This window comes from Scardinius erythrophthalmus (genome assembly GCF_964197995.2).
Source record: "Scardinius erythrophthalmus genome assembly, chromosome: 7".
Lineage (NCBI taxonomy): Eukaryota > Metazoa > Chordata > Actinopteri > Cypriniformes > Leuciscidae > Scardinius > Scardinius erythrophthalmus.
Window position 1 is genome coordinate 20,867,902 of NC_138227.1, and position 25,706 is coordinate 20,893,607.

Below are 25,706 nucleotides of genomic sequence, written 5' to 3' on the forward strand. Positions count from 1 at the left end.
ATTGTTGTTTGGAGAACAAAATAAGGCCCATTGCATGGGCCAAGACAAAAAAATGCATTGCTATGATAAAACATTCAGTGCTGTGTAATCGTTCTTCAAGTGTTTGGCCTCAGTAGCCAGTTGATAGAAACGACATGAGGTCAGACAATGGCTATATGATTAGGTGCCTGTGAAATGACCAGAGCCCGGCCGTAGAATATGTTACTCCAATCTGAATAATCACAAGAGAGCATTCCAGACCCAATCGATGCACTATCACTATTATCCTTTAAAAGAGCCGCCTCATTTTCCCTCAAGTGGGCTATCAATGTTGCCTCTAACCCATACATTTCGAGGCCTGGCCGAAGTCTGAATTAATTTCAAGGCCATGGCTCTTTGCAGCCTTGCTTGCAAGAGCTTGCAGGTTTCTCCAGGACACTACATGCTTTAGACAGACACTTACCACCTATGATGCAGAGGTTTTGAAGATACAGTCAAAGCTTCAAGGACTGAGACATTGCACAAAGCGGATGGTTACACAGTGGATGAGCAATTGCAAGGCTTTCAAGAAGCGCTTCCCAAAAGGTTTTTATTGAGGAACAAGACATGGAGTGCTGTTTGGTGATGTGGTTCATTAACTACATGAGGCTCCTTGAGTATCGGATCCTGTAACCTCCTATGATTCATGCCTCCACAACAGAATAGGAAGTAGAGTTTTGTCTCAGCTAATCTGAATCAGTGTTTACTAAACAAATATTAACTCAGCACTATGTGATCAATGTGGATCATGAAAGCCTATGCAGTGAATGTCACCAATATATGAAAAGCAAAGTCCAGTCCAGGTAGAAGCAAATTTGCATTCAAGAAAACAAACAGTACACTTGATCTCATGGGATCAAGGGAAAAACCTGACCTGACAATCTAGATTTTATATGAAAGAGACATATTTTATTTTAAACTTGCACAAACAATGTGCTACCCAATGCTTTAAAGCAGAAGTTAAAATCACTAAATGAAAAATGATAAAGAAAACCAATTATAGACTGAACGTTAACTTGAAGCTTGCATTCAGCTGTCTCCAATTTGGAGTGCAGCACCCACTTCTCAAAATCCAATAACAGAAGTATGGGTAAAACCAAGTCCCCTGTTTTTTCTTTTTAAATAGGCCTAATCCATTACACTTGGATGTTTTGTACATCAAAATATATAACAAAAGATGTGTCACTACTTGTGTTTTATCACGACTTTAATGGAGACTCACTTTCTGTCGCGATAACCAGTTATACAAAGTGGAAAAACTCAAATGAATTTCTAACATGTACAGATAAAATCAAAAAATGCAAGTCATGCATTGAGAAAAAATGTCTCTGTAACGATGCGGTTGAAAAAAGAAAATTTGCAAAGGACTACAAAACATGGCATAGGACAGGAAATGACAAAAGTCCACACAAGACAAGGGGAACACAAGACAGGAATTATGACAGAGCCGCCCACTTAAGGAGCGGATTCAAGACGCCGTTTGGCGGAACAGAGGCGGTCTTGGGGAAGGGATGGAGGGCCAGGCCCGTGCAGGGGAATGGGAACAAGACCTGGCAATGGCGGGCCTGGACCGTGGAGTGTGGGCGGACCTGGGCCTTGGAGCATAGGCGGCACCGGCTGTGCAGGCGACCAGGGCGGAGCCGACAGTTCAGGGGGGCAGGACTGACGTGAAGAAGCTCAGGCTCGGCAAGACTGACGTAAAGAAGCTCAGGCTCGGCAGGACTGACGTGAAGAAGCTCAGGCTCGGCAAGACTGACGTGAAGAAGCTCAGGCTTGGCAAGACTGACGTGAAGAAGCTCAGGCTCGGCAAGACTGACGTGAAGAAGCTCAGGCTTGGCAAGACTGACGTGAAGAAGCTCAGGCTTGGCAAGACTGACGTGAAGAAGCTCAGGCTCGGCAGGCACGACGTGAACAGCCTCTGGATCGGCAGGACTGATGTGAAGAAGCTCAGGCTTGGCAGGACTGACGTGAAGAAACTCAGGCTCGGCAGGACTGATTTGAAGAAACTCAGGCTCGGCAGACATGATGTGAAGCTCAGGCTGAGGGGATACTGTGGGCTTGTGGGGCTCCTCATCTGCAAAGCCCACAGTAAATGACGAGCCACTCAACGAAAGAGCAAAGTCTATATATTTCACCAGAGTGTAGTGAGGGGTATTGCCAGGCATAAAATAGTAAATCGGCTTTAATAAGTCCATGGCGAAACATGTCTTTTAAGATCTCATCACAAAAGTCCACCCCATGGCAAAGTTCACAAAACTCCCTTACATACTCCTCGATTGGACGGTCAACTTGGCTTAGACGGAAGAGACAATATGCTGGATCCATGTTATGGTGAGTTCTTCTGTAACAATGCGGTTGAAACATAGGAGGAAGCAGGATCCATGTGCAGCAGTAGTCTTTTATTAAATAAACTCAAAACTTGACAGCCTCAGCCTCAGCCTCAGCCTCAGACCTTGGGAACGGAACAACCAACATACAACAACAAGAATTCACAAAGATTGAACTAGACACAGGGCATAAATACACAGGCAAACAAGCTAAAAAAGATAACAAGGGGGCGTGGTTAATCAGAGACACCTGGGGAGACTAATAAACAAGAAAAACTACAAAGGACTACAAAACATGGCACAGGAAATGACAAAAGGTCCACACAAGACAAGGGGAACACAAGACAGTAATTATGACAGTCTCAAACAGCAAACGCTTTTATCAAAGCACCTGGCAAGGCAAGCTGTGTTAAAATATGTGCTTGCAAGTTTGTTTGAAGTACTTAATATAAAGCATTCTCATATTTAGGACAACATACTGTAGGTTTGTGCACTTTTCCCACAGCAGCTCACTCTCATTCCATCTATTTTTCAGATGCGTTTTGTCCATAGACATGCTAAATTCACAATTGTAAAGTGGTGTTACTGTGTCAACTGTTTTCTTAACGATAAGTTGTTGCAGCCCAACATGAGACATTTCTTTTCATGATTTTGACATTCATTAGTGACTTTCATAACTTTAAAGTGGGGGAAGACAGGCATCATTACACTATTTCCTTCAGCACAGTCTCTACAATAAGGCCATGGGTTTTAGACTTATTCAGAGTAAAGCCCACTGCAGCTTCCCATCCAAGCACCAATCATTATATCTAAAGAAACTGTGATATTCATTATAAGGAGGCACCTCGCCTTGACCATTCTACTCGCTGATGATGGTACAAAAGACTCCCCTCAATGCCTCGCCAACACCGAGATGTCAAAACCTCATTCTGAAAGTGAAAACCCTGATCTAATGAATTGCAAATGTCTTAAATAAAACTTGATGAATTAAACTTAATGAGATTATTTAACAAAACACATCTACATACAAGGGCGTCCAAGAAACGCTATTCGCATGGAATTGAAATGAACCGAAAGGCCTTTCTTGAGCTATGTAGGCTGAGAGGTCTGGGGTGAGAGGTTTTTCTCTTTTTTTTCTCCACTGCAGGTCTGTCTATGGCCCAATACCGTAAGAACTTAATGCCATCAGGGACCCTGCTATTTGAATGCAGGGGCTTTTTTATCAGGAGCACAAGTGGTGCAGAAAAAATTGCTTGGGATTAATTTGGGTGGCGGCGAACATACAGCTGGGATCAGCGCATGCAGCTTTCTCCGCCCGTGCTTGCGATATGCTGGGGTTGCATGGTCTGTTTATTAACGGTGACTCGGCTCTCATTGAGGGGCTGAGACTGGGGGGCTGGAGTCAGTGGTGCAACTTTAAAAGGCATTTAGCCAATAATAACATACATGTACAATACGATAAGAAAATTAAACCTTTTTGGACCCTCTCATCTTCGCAGCCACACCTAAGAACAGCCAGTTTCCCTCTCCTCTTTATCCATATCCAATGCAGAGCTCGGCTGTATCATCTCAAAACATGCAGGATCATGTGTTCATGTGCGTAAATAAGGAGAAAGCATATTACCACTGTGTGTGAAGAATCAAAGCATGCGGTCCATGATACAACCCTATTGGGGATATGAATGTAAATGCATGCTATGTTGTGACTGTTTTATTTCTCTGTCATACCAAACTGTTTCTGTGGGGTGCAGATGGGTACTGTAGTTAATGGACCAGCACTCGGAGGCATGGCTGCATTCCATTCGGCCAGACCATAGTGCTTTTCCAGCAGGAGTGGACGGTAGGCTTTGAGCAATGTTTGCAGTTGGGCATTCGTCCATTTAACACAATATCTCCGAGCTGATGATAGTGGACCCACTGTGAAGGAAACGGCTTCATGGGTACAGCTGCAGCTTCTCATAATGTGCTCCCCCTTTAGCACAACCATAAAATATAAGTGAAGACAATGAATATGGCTGGGCAATATATAATTGATATTTTTTGGTCAAACAGTAAAATAGTATCTCAGAGATAAAAGAAAAATAAAAAATAAATCCCCAAACTGTTCTATATATACAAACAGTACATACATACACACACATACATACATACATACACCCATTTTTGTATAATTGTATTATTATTAAACTTTTTAATTTCAATTCAATAATTAATTACACAAGTAACACAAATAATGGACAGAAAATAGGCCTATATTAAAATAATATTAAATATCAATATATTAAAGGAGAACTAATGTTAAGGATGTTAAGAGGCTAAAAGTTGGTTTAAAACTTGCCCCATTGAAGTCAACAGGGTGCAAATTTTAAAAAGAGGATAACACGGTGTAGGCAACACCGATTTGTCGTTGTTCTCTGTATTGACAGCACTCCAAATTTACAAAAAAATGAGCTCAATGTTAAAATTGACCGGAGTTCTCCTTTAATATCAATATATTATTCTTCATTCAGTTCTATGCAACAGAATCAGATTTAACAGATTTATTTTTTGACCAATTATCAAAATAAAGTAGTCCTACAAAGCTATTATTATCAGAGCACGTGAGCAGATAGCAGGGAGTGGATCAGTGAACGAGAGGGTAACATCATTTTACCAGTGTTACACACCCAGTTACAGCACAGTAGGGCTATTGCAAACAGAAACAAGTCCAGAGAAATTTCAAGTTGGCAAGTGAATATAATGTGTATTCTCAATATATCGCCCAGCCATAATGATGTCTAAGAGCAGAACTCCTACAAATGAAATGTGACTTAGTGAAAGAAAGAAAAAGTTATTTTCCCAATAAATGCTATAGCATCCTTTTAAACCAGAGTTCCATGTATGCTGACACTAAAGCAGTCAACGACTAGGCAGTAATTCTTTCTCCCTTAGGCAATAATGGTTTCACTGCAACTATCACTGCAATAACGTGAAAGCACACTGCATTACACCCATTTTGTGAGGTCAGGTTCAAATGAGCTTTGCATCAGGCGTGCAGCCACACACACATGCACATATCCTGTAGATAAGAACTTAGCAAATAAGCAGTGTCTGGCCAAAGGCAGAGTGTTATTTCACAGCATACTGTAACTAACTGAATGATTGCTCAGTATCTAGCAAGAAAAGGATGGAGAGAGACAGAGAAAGATAAAAGAAATGAGACATCTTTCCTTCAGTCAGGCCACCACGTATCATTTCTGGTTGCAAAACTCAGTCCAAAGCACATATACAGTCTGAGAATTTAAACAAAGATTCTGGGAAATACATTTACAGTTACAATCGAGCAAAGAGTTTTTGCATAGTCAAGCTACAATCTCCATCTATCCATCCAAGTATACATAATCGAATATTTGATTATCTTTCGAAACAACCAAACAACACCAAGGCCAATTATAGTGGAACCAGCTTGACTTTATATCACGCAATTCTGACTTTATAACTTGCAATGGCGACTTTATATCACGCAGTTCTGACTTTAAAAAGAGAAATTGTGAGAGAAAAAGTGAGAAAAAAGTCAGAATTGTGAGATACAAAGTCGCAAATAACTTTTTAATTTTTTTAATATATGGCAGTAACAAGCTTCCATAAGAGTTAAAGGTAGGGTAGGTAATTTTCGGAGAGGCCAGCAATAGCGTACTAGCTTTGAAAGCATAAGATCCCAGCCTCTCTTCAGAGCTCTCTACAAAGCCACGCCTCCTCCTGTGTACAGCAAGGAGCAAACAAAAGCGTCATGAGAGACGGCGTTAAACTACCTCATGTCTCAAAGCACATAACATTACAATAATAATGAACATAAACAACTTAAAGAGCTCTGACCTGTACCACCTGACTGCTGCAGATCATTTCGCCGTTGATTGTTTTGGCATTGAAACACAAAAATTCAAGTCACGAACCGCTCCGAGTATAATGTTGGGTTTCCGTTTGTTCCAAATTACAGTAGTTATGGCGTGAACAGCATAAGCTTGTTGTTTTGTTTCAGGAGGGACTATGGCTGTTGTTGCGGTGCTCTGTGACTGACGTCTATCTAACTCTACATAGCATGAAACGTGCTGATGATGTGTGATGTCTGCGTAAGCAGGGAGTTATGGAAATACATAATCTGACAGGCAGGTAAGACATTGTATCATTGATTTCGGACCGAATGCAATGATTGGACGAACATTTTATGGTCCTACGCCCTCCACAGACCTCATCACCTACTGTAACTTAAGTGATTGCTATCAGGATGTGAAGAGACTTCAACCAGCATAACCAAAAATGTTCTGGAACAAAATTCCTACCCTGCCTTTTACATAACATTTTAAAAGACAAATTAAAATTAAAATAAATGTATTCAAATTATAAAAAAAATATATAAATGAAATCTAAATAATGTTATAGTAATAATAATAATAACAACAATCATAATAATTTAATATACAATATTTTTTTAATAATTAATTAAATGGTCTGACCGCTACTGAACATTTAAAATATATGTAAACGTAATTTGTGTGTCTTTATCCTGTATCCAAGCTTATTGAACAACCACTTCTAGAAGCTTTTTTTTTATTATTAAATAAATAAAGCTACAAAACTTTGGCTCAACTCCGACCACTATCCCTTCACACATAGACGTTAATGCAGAATTCAACAAAAACAACAAATAACTGTTTAACAGCATGTAAAGCGATGTGAAATCTTCATGAACCAGAAAAAGACAACATGTTCATGGTTTTAAATCACAGGAAACTTCCACATTCAAAAAGGTGGATAGTATAGAGCACAAGATAATTCAGATCAACAGATCTGGAAAAGAAAAACATGCTAACTGGAGACGAGAGAGGCAAATTGTAAAAGTGATGGGGTGAAAGTTAAACAATCCGAGCAGTTTGTGAGCACGGCAGTGCATGAAGAAACAGGAAACGTTGTGTGCGTTGGATTTAGAAAATGTGTCTGAAAGCAATCAAACAATGTCCGGACCAATACCGGCCTCATCATGATAAGAGGCAGCCGTGAGGCTGAGTGTCTACCAAGGCAGCTCTCTAATCAGAGGCCGGACCAACGTAATTGCCTGCTACAATCTATCTCTGCCACTGCCGGCTCCATACTTTCTGTAGTATTAGAAGGCTGCCCAGTTCATTTCAATACGCAGCGCGCCGTCAAGTGAAATTGGCAGGGTAAATAGGAACCGCTGTTTATTTCCTGCTTCCTTCTGTCGTACTGGGGCCAAACACAGAGTAAAAGAAAGTGCTATTAGCTCGGGCAGAATCCAGACAAACCGCAGAAATTACTGTCAGCAGGCAACCCTCCTCAAGCCACAAACAATAGACGGCATCCAAATTAAAGCACAATAAATCACAATGTGTTTAGCTGCGCAGACCCCGCCGGAGTCTCATCGTTTTATATGTGAGCGCACGTGTGCGTTTTGCGCTTCAAGGAGCCGAGGGCCTCAAGCTCAGCGGAAAAAACAGGTCTGGTGAAATCTTAGGTCATTATCAGGAAGCACATTCAACAATTCACCTCACACTGCTTTTAAACGCTCTCTTGAAAATAAAGGGTGCCAAACAAGTGTAATGGCTATACAGAGAAAATAAGATAATAATAGTGAATGGTCCTGGGTAAACAATGAGGTTTTGTCACTTGTATTGTTGTCGAGGCAAATTCGGCTCATTGTGTGCGCCGCTAAGCCAAAGAATGGATTTTCCGTCTGGACATTTGTTTTCCTCCTTGTCAAGTAAAATAAAAACACGCTGAAATGTTAACTAAGAAACATACCTAAAAAAAAAGAATACACATTCTAAGTCTGAAGGAAGTGTTGGATTTAGATAACTCTGGCCTGAACCGATCTATAAGGACAACAAAACAAATGACACAGTTCATACAGCAGAGTGCGAAAGGTCAATGCAATCACTTTAATATTGTGTGTGAACCATCACAACATTTACTCACCACATACATCCCAGTCACTGATCTTCAAAAGATCTGTAATTAAACGGAGTAATTACATACCTATACTTGCACGCAGACACCTTCAGAGGTCCGACATAATTAGTTATCATGACCACCACATAGTAGGCAGGAAAGAACGAATCAATAACCCATTCTAAACGACCTCATGAACGCGGCCCGTTACAAACGGACAATAACAGAATCCCTGAAAGCATCCACAGAGCCCTGTAAGAACTCAAGGCTGACCGAATATGGATAGGAAATCTCCGTTCCTTTAATAAATCACGTGCTTGTGCCAATAAAATCTTTTGCCTTTTCTGTACATTAAGTCATTGTGTTGAAAGTCGAATGGCAAACATGTTGCAATATTTTGACAAGACAGACAGGGGAGTATTTTATATCATTTTTTTTTCCAGGGTACTTCAGTGCTTTTATGAGGGCGCTTGTGCTTTTTCAATCAGCAATAACAACAGTATTTGGCACCTACTATTCAGCAAGAGCCACAAACAATAATGTTTGAACTCTGGGTTCAAAAGGCCTGGATAAAAACGTCATTCAGCCTTACTTTTTCACTTTTGGATGAATTCAACAATTGAGACTGAATGGATTCTTCAAAATAGGCTGCAGTGCTATTCCTTAAAATGACCTCTAATTACATGAAAGATATTTTGAGTCTTTTAAATTATGATGTGTTCGCCATTGGCCTCCACTTTTTTAAAGAAAATGGGCGAACAATTTTTGTTCTCTTTAGTCTTCCTGAAATGGCTTTTCAAAGTACCTCTAGAGTGTCTCCAATTGGGTGGTACCGAGCATTGCTCCGTTAATTCTGATGTCTGCTGTTTGGGATTAACATGCTGAGAGCATTGTTATATCTTTCTGAGATATGTTACCATCTTTACTTTCCTTTTCGCTAACAAAAGATGCCCTGATGTGGTGAAAATGTGGCACTCTACCACCTTCTAAATCATCCACACAGTCATTGCATGTTCACACTACGAAATTAGGATGCAAGGCTGGCACAATCTCCCCGTTACGTAGATCTTCTCGGATTATTTACCACCAAAGTCTAAGAAAAGGCTCTGGCACCTAAAGCCCAAGGAACATTACGGACAAGAGCCTTGACTAAATCAGATTCTAACTGCTAAATCAATGCCAATTATTGTGAGACAATTGACAGCAATGCATCTGAAATGAGCCTCTACATTATTTCTGCCACTCTTTAACAAGAACTAGAGGAAAATATAAGACGTTGAAATGTTGGTTTGGGTGAATTGTATTGGCAACCATGACAGGATTATACTGATTTACAGGAACTGGCTGCTTTTTGTGTATCAAGTATGTGTTATTTTCACTGGAGTGTACACAGAACACCATTTAACAATCAAACACAACACGTATGTAAACACAGTCAATCACTCCAGCACCACTGAGATCATCCAGTGATATTAAATACATCATTATGAAAACAACAACAGTATGCATTAGAGAAATCAAGTAAATTAGATTTTGACCACACTTATCTGATATAGTATAGTATTTCAAAATATAATGATCTATCAACAATATCAGTTTCAAACACTTTTGAAGGCTGTGCCAACTGTATAACTAACTAAACCCTAGATAGTTTGCAAATTATTTTAATTAATTTATTTTTTGAAATGGGGGACGTAGGTACTTTTGCATTGGGGTCTCCAATGCATTTCAGCGACTCTCGGTATGGACACACCACAAATCACATTCATACATTAATACTACAAGAGTAATCGATTAATTCTGAATGTTGGGTCTTTCACAGTACGCTCTATTATTTCTAATTACCCAATGGGTCACGGAAGTATGCTTCTGCAATTGCACAGCGCCTACCAGGTATATAAAAAAAAGAAAAAAAAAAGAGCTATTCCGGCCCTCCTGTCCACTCTTTCTCCCTCTCTCTTTTACACACACACAGACACACACATCTCAGTGGCCTTCTACCAAAAGATCACAGCTCCACCTAGTGCAATGTACAAGAAACGTATGGTAGTGAATAGAACTGACACAGTGATCTTTGCAACACGCTTTGGGTCATATTTGCATTATTAGTTAATTGTCAAACTTAAAAAGTGCCTAAGATAGATTATAATTTTCATAAAATAGCTAAATGAGCTATTTAGTTAAAATGATCTCCATTTCTATGCACAACATTTTCTATAGGAAATAATAAACCAAACATCCACTGCAAGAAAGAAAAAACACACACTAATGATTTATAACGCCTCAACAGAGTTATTGTGACCTTATTTTATAATGTTATTTAATTCTATGTCTATGAAATGCACAAATAAAAAAGGAAAACATGGCCAATAAATGTAAATTGCAACATTAAAGTATTCTCTCGCAAAGTTGGTCTACTTATGTGAAATGACATTCAAAACCTTTTCACTTGATGTACAACATTGAAGGGGAAAACAAAAATCTAATATACATGAGATAGCATACATATGTATTTATACTATATAATTTTGTCTTATTTTGGTTCACATTAATTCAGGTTTTCAATGCAGCAGCTTATTTTAATCGATGGGTTTGCGATCTTTTTATTTTTTACATATACAGCGACGCTATGCCCAGTAGTTAATTTAATTGAACTTTAATGAAAAAGTATGTGAAAAGTATTTATGCATTTATGAACAGAAAACGAACATCTATTTTTGTACTGTCACATCTTGCCAATCCAGAGAGCAGACCAAGCTGGAAAATAGGCTCACCACACACACACATACACTTTGTCTCTTCACACACACACACACACACACACACCCTCTTCACCCGCTGAGTTCCACAGTCTGGGCCTGCTGCACCGAGAGGGAATTTACATTTTAATAGGCAGAGCTGCTCGCGCCGACTTCGAATGAGGGTATATGCTCAGCTGAACAGCGGGAAATGCACCCCACAGCAGAAGTTTAGAATGAACCTCAAGACAATTCCTGGTGCACAAAGACAGAAAATGATATATTTTAGCCCATCTCTGTCGCGTATATAGTGAAATATGCATACATATAGAAATCATTTTCTACCAGACCTCATCCGAACGTCTCCAGGTTTATGCAACATTTCTGCATTTAAGCAGCAGCAGCTTTCAATGCATCTTGTTGCAAGCGGAACGGGGATCTAATGCACTGTGCGGAAAAAGGAAGAAACCTGCATAGACTTCCAGTACCAGAGTGCCAATATCTTGATTAGCTACATAGCAACCTGAACAGAACTCTTTGGAATAAGTTTGGAATAAGGTTCAGAAATTATATTTGTTTAAAAAACAAAATGTTTTGCCATTAGGTTCTATGCAAACATATTCATTTTGCTAACTTCACTAACAATCAATTTTACTATACTTAGTATTATTATTACAACAAATCACCTATAAGATGTTTTCTATCTATCGTTGACCCAATCACAAATCTGACCACAAATGCTCCCGGTTAAAGTACCCATGGTCAAATTTATGTTCATCCGTTTCCATATTCTTAGAAATAACCATTCTGTGCTCTCATCTTTCTCTTTTTTTTTTGGTCCCTCATTTCTACACCATGTCATGACTGAGTGTGAAAAAGCACAAGATGTCACTGCTCCGGGCATGCAATCAAGTGGCAGGCCCCTCCCAGCTCTAATTAATAACTATTGAACATGCTAACAACAATCAACACTAATTAAATACGAGCTTGTTGACAAGAGTGCAAACCTTATCAAAAACACCCCCCTTCAAAAAAAAAAAAAAAAAAAAAAAAGCTGTGGAGAAGGGGGATGAGGGAGGGCACTCCTGTTTTCCGTAATTAGTTAACGAAGAGCCCCGAGCCACTCTTTCGATTGAGGGCCCCTGCAAGCTAGTTAGGAGTTTCGTCTGACACCCTGAACAGAAGAAGCAGTCAGCCTAAACAGCAGGTCACATGACCATGCAGAATCTCCGCTCCGGTTATAGGGCTAACAGAGCACAGAATGAACTGCTTTCAGCTTTTGAGGTGTTTCACTGCTTAATATGAGAGAGAATGGGATTGTATGTTGTAATATATGCAGAGGCACAAATGAACACTCACCAAAAGCAAAATGAGATGAAAAATGGCTTTATTGTGAAAAATAAAACCAGTTGGCAGATGTAGGGAATTACAATTAAAGCTATATGAGAGGGTCTACAAACCAGATACTGAAGAAACAACTTTACCTCCATGAAAAATGTGCTATCCCAAGTTTATAAAGGAATATTCCTTCAGAAGTACATGTAGTGACATAAATGTGAAAAAATTACTACACGTCTTCATGTTTAGTGACAAGTTTTTCTGAGAGTTCATCTTGCTTTTGCTGCTGTGCATGACAAAATGCCTGTGCTGCTTGTAAATAGTATTTTGCATTGTATTTTTGAATAATTTTTATTGAAATATATATTTGACTTTTCTATAAAAAAAAATACAATAATGTTTCCACAAAAAAAAGTCATAAATATGCTAGTAATAAGCATTGCCTATTACTGTGGTATCTTTGTTTTCTTTTTATAAAATGAATTTTTAATCATAAAAATTGCAAAAAGTGCATTTTAATGGCCAGTAAGAAATATTTACAGTAGGTCATTTCTCAGTTTACTCACAATTATCCATGTTGTTTAAGTAAATAAATTAAAATACAATAATCACAAAAAGAAAATGTGCTAGCATAGAAGAAGAAAAAAATAGATCTAAGACAACAAACTGACAAGAAAGTCCAAACATCAAAGAACTCTAGAAAGCTAAATTGCTTGTCACTGTGGGAAATCTATGAATGACATTATCTGTCAATAGCCAACTTGAACACACTCAGCAAATGTCACAAAAGGGCAGGTTTGTGGTTTTAGGAAGCTGTTCATGGCAATACAGCTTTAATTTAGAGACTATGAACACGACAGCAGTATAGCATAGAGAATTTGAGAGTTTGTTGGCAACAAACAGGACACAGTGGGCAGTCAGGGGCAAGAGATTGCCCTCCAGTGCCCCAGTAACCTAACTGACATCTGTATGTGCGCAAACAACCCCTCACGCTCTCCCAAACCGGGAGTAATGCTGAGTGACAGCTACCACGGGGTACAGCCCTTGCATCGACAGCAGCCGTTTGTTTCCATGATCGCTCCCTGATAGGCAATTGAATTTGTCAGTGACCCTAAACAATTGCTCCGATGAGATCCAGCAGGCCCTTCCTTCCCTTGGCCCCACTGCCCATCCTGATCAATACAGCTGATCAATGGCCAGCGGCCGATATTGATGACTCTGTCCCATCTGCTGCCTGCTGCACAGAAGCTTGCCAAGAGGGCAGCGGGCCGCACTTGTTGATCACTGTTGTCCACTGTTTGAACGGATGTCTAAATAATCCTGCGCACCAAACCAAATCAGAGGTGGGAATAGTCAAGAACTGCCAACCTCAAAGCATTCCAGTCAATCATACACCATAGTCGAATACCAATGCCATAATAAAACCTGTGACAGCAGAATGCTTGCGTTTGCTATTAGCAGCAAAATAAATAAATAAAATAAAATAAAAAATTAAATATTACGATAATTTCAATGTATGAATGAAATTATAATTATAATAAATTTAACGACTACTTTGCCGTTAAATTTGTTGGTAAAAGTTTGCAATTAGGTTCAATTTGTTAACAATAGTAAAAAATATTTTGGCATTTTTATAAAAATGTATCTAGATTAGAAATATTTCATAATACTAATTATAATACTACTGTTCATTGTTATAAATTACAATAGTTACATTTATTATAATTATAGTGAACTTTGTGAATAGGCTACGCCGATAAAATGTTATAGTTTTCTTTAAACAATCAATAATAATAATAAAACTTTTAAACAATTTTGGCAACACTTTGCAATACAGTTTAATTTGTAAACAATTTTTAAATTAAAAACTAATTAAAATTAATGTATGGTTATACTATTGTTCGTTGTTTTTTCATGTTCTTTCATAACACATCAATTCATTTTTACAACTTGAATGTGCAAATTAACATTAACTTAAGGAAATAAAACATAACCGTTTTTTGTTTTTTGTTTTTTTTGGGGGGGGGGGGGGTGTTTCTATGGCCTGGGCATGGTAGTCGCCATCATCTTGAAAATGACATCAAATGGCACATTTCACAAAATCTCAGTGTTGATGTATCTGCCCACTTCCACTGGTTATATTCAAGTAGGAAGTTAGTCATGTAGAAGCTGCATTAGTATCCGTGTTTACATTGCTGTTTGCAGTCAATCGATCCCTCCTACAAAAACCATAAAGAGTGCAAAAGCAGTGCATGTGCATCAACGAGTGGAGATCAATGAGACCGCATGAATCCAATCAACACACCCCACCTGATCGCCACTGAGCTTTGGATACACAAAAACGAAAAGATCTCAGTAGTCTGCACTAGAGCACCTCTCTGGTTCAATGGCATCAGGTTTTGCTTTGGAGACCGAGAGTGTCCCAACTGTGAGGCCTGTGTGTCTGAAGAGTCTGGGGAAATAGGGAACCATAATTAAAACCCTACCTGAGCTGCACTCTTGATTCAGAACAGGGATCACAAGCTCCCCAAGTGGCACAGCTATACGTCACCCCCCATACGCCACATGCCCCAAACTCTCGGCCTCATGTGGTTAAGGATTTTCCACCTTATTAGATAAATTGCTAGTGATCAAAAGTAGTCCTCCCGGTTCACATTTCAACCCATAAATAAAAAGCCCTTGTGGCTATGTGGGCCTGCCAAGACACACTGACCCAGAGACTGAGACCACAGCTGATGCAGCAATTAGACATCAATAACAGAAAGTTCCAAATAAGACGTAGAGAAATACGCGCAACGCAACTTGCTGCACAACGTTGCGAGAAGATATGGATTTTGTTTTCCATCCCATTGCCTCGCACATCTGTTTGTGTTTGTTGCTTTGGCATGTTTCCTCTGTCGCCAGAGCCAAGAGGAGTTAGTTCACCATGCTCATTAATTAACAGATTTAGTCCCCCTGAGAAAATGGCTCAAAGGCACCGCAGTCAAAGCACCAGTCCCACTCGTGAACGAGCCGTCATAATATTCCGCCATTTAAATCTTGCGTGCTAGCGGAGCATTCAAATATAGGGACAAATGAATCTAGGCCATTGAAAACTGCATGCGTACTAAGGTCCGGTTCACACATTAAAAATGCGAGCAGCAGGTCAGCGGAAAGAAAAAAAAAACGCAAGGTCTAGTTGAAAAAAGTTGAACTTCTTTTAACTAGAGCGCCGCGTTTTTAGAATGCCATGTCATGCCCGAGACGCAGCACAAGACGTCATACGAGAGCACAGAAGTTTAAGAGTTCTAGCTTCAGTTTCGTGTTTCATGGACTTTTAGTTCGTTTCTCATTGTTTCCTTTTAATGTTTGTCACGGTTTCCAAGTTTTGCAACCAACTCAACATGATCCTTCAGAAATAATTCTAATATGTTGATTTGGTGCTCAGAATTCTTTAAAGAATATAAAGTTCAAATGAACAGATTTCATAGGAATAGAGATCTTTTGTAACATTAAAATGTCTTTACTGTGACTTTTAAACAATGTAATGCAACCTTGCTGAATAAAAGTATTCATTTATTTAATATATACACTGTAAAAAAATATTTGTTTTATGATTCATCACAACTTTTTATCTTTTGTCAAATCAACTTAGATAATTAATGTGGTTAAGATAACATAATATTTTGAGTCCCTATTAATTAAACCAATCTCCTTTGTTGTATTAACTCAAATTTAAGGCAACCAGGTAACTTGCTTTTTTAAGTTAAACCAACAATATGTTTTTACAGTATATTCGGTAGTGGATGTCCTTTTAAAACACTTACTTTTTACATCCTCATGTAATTCCAAACCTGTATGACTTCCGTGGAACACAAAAGACGACATTTTGAAAAGTCTATTCAAGGAAAGTCAATGGCGTCCCAAACATTGGACATTGGCCCCCATTGACTTTCATTGTGAGGACAAAAAAACACTAGGACATTTTTTCAGGGTCATACAGGTATTGTCAAATAAACAATGACAATTTTCATTTTGGGTGGCATTTTCCCTCCTAAACATTGTTTACTCTTTCACGCAGTGAATGAGGTGCTAATAGTGCATCTGATAGGTATGTTTGATCCAGTCTGGCCTGTTTATTTTTTCAGGAGTGCAATTAGTATCCAATCAATAATCATGCTTCCTCTGAATTTCTCTTTCAATTTTCAGTGGATTTCAGACAAAGAGGAAGCCTTGAACTGTCAATAAGAGCATCTCGTTTATAACTTCACAGAAACGTTAACGTTTTCGTGAGCTCTCCAACCGAAGTTGTTTGTGCATAATTGGAATTCTTTCATTGTCTTTGAGTAACCGGGCGATTCGCATTTGACTGGCCGTTTGACAAGAAAAATGTAACGTTGTTCATGTGATGCATCACAACAAAAACAACCCCAGAGAAGCTGTTATCCATTCAGAGTCTCACCTCTCCACTGTAAAACACACTTCCAAAAACACAGAGCATGACTGTTGCGCCAGCTGTGCTTTTTATAAGACGTCTTAATGAATGACTGTCACAACTTGACTGAACCCTGCCATTAAAGATCTAGAGTATCTCCTTCTCTTTGTTTAACCAAAGACGGCCTGACTAATTATTAACCAGCCTGCTGTTTGACAATTCATTATGTATTCTCAGGAGTACGACAGATTAAAAATGAGAGTAAATACTGCACGTCATGTGTGTTTCAACCAAGTAAATTGTGATTAACAGTGATTCTTGTCCTTTCTCCTCCTCCATACAAACAGAAATGGATTGATGCTGCATGCAGTTTTCTTCCCTCTGTGTTGAAAACACCACTAGATATCACCTTCCTTCCTCTGGGACAGCGTTAATGTTTTTTGCAAATATCCTGTACTTGTTTGAAAATGAGTGATTGCTCAGTAAATCTCTAAAATAAAATAAAAATGGTGCTTTATTTCAAGGTAGCTAATTGGCAATTAGTAAAACAATTGTGGAGCATTGTAGCATCAGCCTAATTGATAGCGTTTATAAAGCTGGCTTACCCAGCAGCATGCTTTCAGAGCTGTGCACAGCAAGCTACAGTTCGTCATTAGATTACAGCAAATTGCTAAAACAAGGAAATGGGCTCATTTACCTAAATGGTGTAAATTAATGTATGTTTATGAAGCTTTTACGAAACCAGCAATAACTTGCTTGTCTATTTTTTAATGCACTCCTGGTCTCCAGGCACAGTCAAAGAGCAACGGGCTCGTTTAAAGCAGCACATCACTGGGAAAGTTTTCAACACTATATGACAGGTACAGAACATTAAAGGGGAGTATTCAAAACTACATTTCCCATTTCTTGAAGGAAATGCCAGTGCATACAAAACAGCAAAAGAATAGTGTTCAAGTTTCAGGCAAGTTAGGTGGAAGTCTTAAGGTGATGATACACAGGGCAACTTTTTGAGCAATGTTGATGGGCAATCTTGCAGCGCGATTGTTGCTTGGGCACTTTCCCATTGAAAATGGGCAATAAATTTCTATCTGGATCATTTAGATGGGTCGTGGGCCCTGTCTCTCATCTGGTTGCCCGTTGACGGCAACATTGCCCAGCAACATTGCTCAAAAAGTTGCCCTGTGTATCATCACCTTTAGGTTCTGTACTTAAATGCACTTTCTATGCCGTCTTTGCCATGTAAAGGGTTGATATAGATGGTTAAATAAATTTTGTATAATGATGATTAGTAATTTTTTTTAATACTCTATTTATTGGAGATTTTAACAAATGTTACAATAATTTTCAAAATGAAGATGCAAAACTTAGGAACAAGTTTTAACAAACAAGATTATATTAATTTTTAATGGTGAACTTTTTTGCAATGTTTTATATTTATATGTATATTTTAAGATTAAACAAAAAAAAGATACAGTAGTAAAAATAAAGGAATTTAAAATTTGAATGGAGTCTACATTAAGTGGTTTTAACATTTCTCTTATTTTCAACAATTAATGCAGCGATCTCTTGCGAGCACTTTAATAAATGAGGATTGACAACAATAATGCATCAAAAATATAATTAATAATAAAACCATCATTATAAATAAAATCCAAATCAGATCAGTGGAAAACCTGGGATTATATATTTAAATGTTATTTATATTATAAAACTTGGATATTTATAATTTAACACATATTAACATTAATTATATAGGCATAAACAAAATATTTATAATTCAATTTTATTATATAGGCCTACATCAAAAATCAAATGGATCAAAATCATGCAGGACTAGTGCCATCTGTCATCACAGCAAACAAGGAGCAAAACAAATACCAAAAAAAAACTTAAATTGGTGGTGGGGGGGGGGATTAACAGTTTTTACAAACATTACTATATATCTATCTATCTATCTATCTATATATGAGAACTAGAATTACCTAGATTCATCCATCCATCCTAAATTTGCCCTGCTCAGATGCTACTGCTTTAAGGGTCTGGTTTCCATCTGCCACCTCCCACCCAAACCCTAATTACTAATCCAGAAACACAATACCATGGAAGACGACAGACAAGATAGGAAAGAGTAAGAAGGTGTGAGCTGCTATTCTGACACTCTCCGGCATGTGCAGCATATCTGTAAACATCGTTAATCACAGATTAGCAGATGGGGGTGTTAATTGCACCTGTGGAAATAACATGACCCAAAGGATGCTTCTATTTACCGCCTTCAGATGGCATTTCTGCACGGGGCGGGCGAGAAGGATAAACAGGAAGGCTTTGCTCGTGACACAAGCAGCCTTTATTTGAATGATTCTCCAAAATGTTGTCACCCATTCTCACAATCAAACCCCCCTTCCCATCTCACACCTTGCGTGTTACTCTAAAGTGAGACCCAGCATCACTTTGCCTCTCAGGCTGAGATGGAAGTGTGCAGCTCCCCTGACCACCTGCTACCTTCTGCAGTGAAAACCAGTCACTGTACGCACTGAGCCAATGACATAATCTCGCTGCCCTCAGCCAATTATGTTATTACAAATATAACTTAAAAACACAATGAAGCTGCTTGACATGTTCCCTATTTAAAAAAGAAAGTTTGAGTGGATAATAAGCAATTTAATTGCAAATGGTAGTAGGGAAGGGACATTCTCATACTAGAGAGCATCTGATTGGACAAGAGTCGGTGTAGTTATTACAAAATCTTTCTATTTCAGATAAATGCTGTTATTGTGAACTTTCTATTCATCAAATAATTCTGGAAAAAAAATGTACACAACTCTTTTCAACATCGATAATAATAATAATAATAAATGTTCCTTGAGCATCAAATCATCATATAAGAATGATTTCAGAAGGATCATGTGACACTGAAGACTGGAGTAATGATGCTGAAAATTAAGCTTTACCAACACAGAAATAAATTGCATTTTAAAATACATTCAAATAGAAAACAGTTATTTTAAATTGTAAAAGTATTTCACAATATTACTGTTTTTGCTGTATTTTGGATCAAATAAATGAATTAATTTTATTTATTTCAAATAAATACAAACAAATATATTACGAGACAACTACTATAATAGTTCCATTGTAATTAATAATATTTATAGTACAATTTCTTTACATTTTGTAATACAATATAAACAAGACAAAAGTTAATATATTATAGTGGTCTCCAACTTGTAATATCGTTTTTTTTTTTTTTTAAAGACACATTAGCTTTAGCAAATCACAATCATGTGACAGTTCCAGGTATGCATGAGATATCCTTACAAGGTCAACAAGGGGCGTATGGTTTTATTCTGCCATCATGCAGTGAAATTAATCCTTTGAACTAATTCTCAAGCAGCTGGACACTACAGTTTCTCACACACACACACACACAGCTGACATGCCCCAGCATGCCCCACGCCCAGCCTTAGCAGCAGCAGCAGCAGCAGTCTCGATCAATCAGGCTCCTCCCATGCAGTGATTGCTAATTGATGCACTAATCCAGTCGTTAAGTACTGTGCCAAAGAGCTTGGGAGTGCGTCCAAAGTAAACACCTGCCGTCACTCATCAATGTGCTTTGCTTCTACAAAACGAATCGAAGAGGACGGTGTAGTTACAAACTTTACCATGCCTGAGAACAAACACAGAGGAGAGGTGGCCAACATTTGAGATATGATCGGTGACATGAGCACAGAATGGATTTTATAAATACGGCACAAGTGACAGTCAATGGATCTGATACTTTCAGGTTAGAAAACAAGTGAAAGAAAGTGTTAGAAAGTGCACAGAAGAAACTGGGTAAAACTGACCAGATTCATCCACCTGGATAGTATGCAGTAAGTCAGAGAATGAAGAGTAAAAATATCAGCATATATAAACAGGATGCTAAGATGAGGTCTTAAAAAAAAAAAAAAAAAAGTGTCAAAACGTGAGGTATCCCATTGTGAGCTGTCGAAGATGCATGGATATGGGTATGGGTCTATAACAAGTCTTCTTCAGTTTTGGTTATCCCATCACACTGAATGATTGTAGCCCCAGACGCCCACTTTCATTCATTGGAAAAGCAAACTCTAATATGACATGAAATTACTTCTGCAATTCTCAGTGTAATCTAACCTACTTTATTCTAATGATTGTCATCTTGACCGAGGTCTCTGTAGACTCTTAAGGTTGTGTGTTGCCCTGAGTTGAAGTTGCCAAATGTGACACGCTACTGCCCCCCAGTGAACCAAAAAGGTACAATATCCCATATCGATATATGGGTACAATATCCTATCTGACAAGGTAAATAGGCTTTAAATGAATGAAAGAAACTTTTCTTTATTTTTTATTTTTTTACTTTCTTCATTTGATTTTCAAATACATGAGGTAATTGAATTGGTCATGAGTTAAAAAAATAAAAAAAACCAGTGGATGCAATGTTCTCATTTGGGTCAAAATAATTGATCGTAAAAAAGGAACAACACATTCATGCATGTTTATACGAAAAGCCCAATGAGAGAGTCATTGAGAGAGAGAGAGAGAGAGAGAGAGAGAGAGAGAGAGAGAGAGAGAGAGAGAGAGAGAGAGAGAGAGAGAGAGAGAGAGAGAGAGAGAGAGAGAGAGAGAGAGAGAGAGAGAGAGAGAGAGAGAGAGAGAGAGAGAGAGAGAGAGAGAGGCATCAGAACGAGAACGAACGAGAACGAACATTAATACCACTACCGACCTATAATACCACTTCGGTACAATTACTTTGGTTACTGTTCCCCAAGCTATGCATATAGTGTTGCTTAATTTAAAGTAGGGAGTTAAAAAAATAAAAACAAAAAATCAAGAAACGTGGACGTTTTGTGTCTAGATTCTACTCTGAGCTACAGACTCTAACAGTAGACAAACTGAAACACTTACGAACAACTTGGAATATGTTGCTTAAAATGTCAATTGACTCTGAGTCGTGGGAGGAAATAGTAAAACTGCCCTCCAGAATATCAATCTGTAATAGATACAAAGAAATGCAGTTCAATATTCTGCATAATGTTTACATATCACCTTATATATACAGCAAGTACACTCCAGGTGTTTCTCCGAACTGTCCTAAATGTAACGCAGCTAAGGGCACTAGATATCACTGTCTTTGGGAGTGCAAGAACATCAAGGTATTTTGGCAGGCAATATGCAGAGAAATCAGTTTGGTGATTGGACAGACAGCCCCACTCAGCCCACTCATGTGCCTACTGGGGCTTATACCTGACCCTCTGAGAGCTCACAAAGAGACTGTTCAGTTTCTCTTAATGCTGGCTCGAAAGGCTATAATGATCAAATGGGTTAGTAGCGATGCCCCCTCTAATCAGATGTGGAAATCTCTGATATCAGAAGTTGTAACTCTAGAAAGATTGAGGTATTGTCTCAATGGTAAATCGCACATGTTTAAAAAATGGGAGAATATTCTAAAATGTTTGAAGATTAAAAGGTCATAAACACAAACTGGATAAAATGTAGGTACAATCATATGATGAGATGCTGTATGTAATTTAATTTTGTTTTCTGTGCTGTTTTTTTTTTTTTTTTTTTGGGTTCTAATATGTTTTGTTTGAAATAACGAAAATGTTTAATAAAAAGAATATTAAAAAAAAAAAAAAAAAAAAAAAAAAAAAATCAGTGGATGCAATGTTCTTATTTGGGTCAAAAAAATTGATCGTAAAAAAAAAAAATCATGATTGTTTATAAAAAAAGCCCAATGAAAGAGTCCAGAAAAAAAAAATAGTGAGAGAGAGAGAGAGAGAGAGAGAGAGAGAGAGAGAGAGAGAGAGAGAGAGAGAGAGAGAGAGAGAGAGAGAGAGAGAGAGAGAGAGAGAACGAACATTAATACAAAGTCCACTGAGTGAATACAAATCATAACTCTACTTCACCTCTACATATTTTCAAAAAAATAATAAGCATTACATATCATAGGAACATTAAATGTTACTTTGGTTACTATTCCCCAAGCTATGCGTATATTGTTGCTTAAGTTAAAGTAGGGATGCACAATACATTGGTACAACATTAGTTATTGGCCTATTTTTGGTAACACTTCATTTTAGGGTGACGTAGTTACATTGTGCTTACTCAAATAAGTACTGAGTAATATTAATTAACTACATGGACTTACTATAGAGTTACAGTTGGTTTTAGGGTTAGTTAATTTACTGTTATTACTATAGTAATTACTACATGTAGTAATGAGTAACTACGTCACCTTAAAATAAAGTGTTACGCAATATGTCAATTTTTTATCATAATTTAATTAGAATTAATTTTATGCTAATTTCTTTTACTTTTTACATTTAGATTACTTTTGCCATCATCTAACACTTTCAGTCAATCTTAAACAAGTAATAAAAACTCAGTGAGTGTTTTAGCGCAATTTTCTGACGTCATGGGATCACAACAGTAAGAGATAGTAAATCTTTTTAAGGTTTTTTTTTTTGTTTGTTTTTTTGTGCGTTCCCGAGATTAGACCTTCCTTAACATAATGGCGAAAACCCAAAGTCTCTAGGTGGTCTGGTTGAGGAGGAGATAGAAGTGCAAGATTGGTGCGCACAGACAGAACAGAAATCATGAGTTAACAATCGCAATTTTGTCCGTTGGAAAATTGAGCTAAAAAATACTACGAATTTGATGATGATAATAATGTTAGATATAATCTTTACAAATCTCAAAACGAATATCAATTTTTCATTCTGTACATTATAATGTTGTCATGTTGCCTAAATCAGTTTAGTTGTTAGTGTTTTATTTTTATTTGATTAAGACAATTTATAGGTCCATTACAACAAAAAACAAATGATCAGGTTATGGTATAAAGCAGAGATTAAATATCAGTGAACCCCTAATTGAAATATACTGTATTCATTTAAAGCAACAACATATTTTAAAACAATACTAAATGCAAAAACCAGCCCCCTCAGCTACGCGTGTACCTGTGAATTAAATGAAGAACCACAACAGCTGATACTCATAATGCTGTTATTGGGCTTTTGTGTGTGGAGTTCTATTGTTCCACAAACCTGTGTGAGCTCACTTAAGACAGGCCACACAACCTCTCGCTCACTTCCCAAAGCTTCCTGGCCAGGGCATCGTCCCGTCCGTCAGTGCTAACATTCTGCAGAGCGCAGGAAGAGAAGTAGCGTCCACTCAGAGGCTCGAGTCCCTCCTGCAAAGCACAGTATAGCGTGGTCTGCGCACCTCCCTCAGGGTCCAGGAAAAACAGCTTGGACATGATCGGGTAAACCAGCTTCTGCACCGTACTCATATTCCGACCAATCTCAGTGGCTATGACACCTATGAAGAAGAGACAATGAAGAAAATGTGGAGGAATAATAATACTTGTGACATAATGGCAGACAAAAAAACAAAGGACCACTAACCTGGATGCAGGCAATAGCAGGTGACACTCGTCCCCTCCAAGCGGTTTGCGAGCTCACGGGTAAAGAGCACATTGCAGAGTTTGCTGTGGCAGTAGGCTCTGAATGCATGCCAGGAAGACTGACCTGTGACCAGATCCTTGTGGGCGTTAAGGAGGTTGAAGTCCACAGACCCCAGACGATGCAGCAGGGCAGACACGTTGACAACGCGGCTGTGCTCTGACTGCTTCAGGCGATCCAACAGCAACAGCGTCAGCAAAAAGTGGCCCAGGTGGTTGACGCCGAACGCCATGCCAAAGCCATCATCAGTTCTGCCTGATGCGATAACACCTAGAGAGAAAACCTCACACACTGAAATCATGTTCTTGCATGTGTCCATACACCACATTGCCTCTTAAGTTACCTGCATTGTTAATGAGCAAGTCGAGCCTTGGTTCACTATTCAGAAAAGTCTCAGCAAAATCACGCACTGACTTTAAACTGGCCAGGTCCAGTTGCATGAACAGTACCTCAGAGTTCCCACTTTCCTGGAGGATATACAGCAAGTTCTTTCTTTTAGACTTATCTCAGTGTAATAAGAACTGGGAGGTATTGAGGTTAATGGAAGAGTTCACCTTTCTTATGTCATAAACTGCAGCTTCGGCTTTCTGTTTGTTTCGGCAGGCGAGGATCACTCGGGCCCCTCTCTTGGCCAGATCCAAGGCTGTGGGTTTTCCAATGCCTGTATTACTTCCTGCAAACATACAAATTATTGATTACTCAACCCTGAGCACAGAACATTTAACGTTGTCTCAGCCTGAGACAACGTTAAATGTTCTCTGATGTAATATGCAAATATATCATGTATCGTACTTAAGCGTTCAAATGTTACCAACCTGTTACAATTGCTGTTTTCCCCTTTAACGTGACGCTGCTCTTAAATCTAGCTCCTTTAAACACGGTGTAATAAAGCAGTATATATATAGCCAGCACACCGGCCAGCACTGACAACAGGATAGACATTATGTCCTTTGAGGGCGTCAATTGAGGAATGTTACAAATTTTCAAAGTTTAGGAGAGTACATGTGTTTTGCTCCGTTGCTCACTCCAGACTGTTATCGTGTTTTTTTTCAAGCTTTTGTAACGGCCAGTTTCCGGGTTTAACTTCTGACAAGCGCTGGATGGCGCCATTTCTCTACGTCATCTCAAAAGAAAAGTCGCACTTTCTGAAGAGAATCACCCCAAGACCAAAAGAAGAGCATGAGAAATTATCCTTAAAAAAATAAGCCCGTTTTAGTAGTACCACAAAAATGTCCCATAAAATTACCTGCCATTTGTATTTTAAAAAGCACCATTTCCACTATGAAATTAATAGATCGATGCTATAATGTTAGCCTATATAGCCTATTATAATGTTCTTGACAAAAATTAAATATTTCATTTATTCTTTATATTATGCCATTACCCATTACATTATCACACACTACCACTAAAACACCTTTCCTCAGACCATACCTCAACACTTGTTAAA

The 25,706-nt window shown here is 38.4% G+C and overlaps 1 protein-coding gene across 6 annotated transcripts in view; it reads right to left on the reverse strand.

Moving 5' to 3' along the window:
- Positions 1–25,418, reverse strand: part of dhrs13a.3 (dehydrogenase/reductase (SDR family) member 13a, duplicate 3) — an 83,083-nt gene extending 57,665 nt beyond the window's left edge. For 3 of the 6 annotated variants that reach the window (XR_014030565.1, XM_081371549.1, XM_081371547.1), the window contains exons 1-5: positions 25,072–25,418; positions 24,811–24,929; positions 24,600–24,723; positions 24,200–24,526; positions 23,840–24,113 (exon numbers count right to left, since the gene is read on the reverse strand). Coding sequence is in view for 5 of the 6 variants with exons in the window: in XM_081371549.1 (XP_081227675.1) it covers positions 23,854–24,113; positions 24,200–24,526; positions 24,600–24,723; positions 24,811–24,929; positions 25,072–25,198 (957 nt within the window). In the remaining variant the exon portion in view is untranslated. Of the gene's footprint in view, positions 1–19,816; positions 20,443–23,544; positions 24,114–24,199; positions 24,527–24,599; positions 24,724–24,810; positions 24,930–25,071 lie in introns of those variants that run through there. The other 3 variants (XM_081371548.1, XM_081371546.1, XM_081371545.1) reach the window with 3 other exon arrangements.
- Positions 25,419–25,706: the final 288 nt, after the last annotated feature.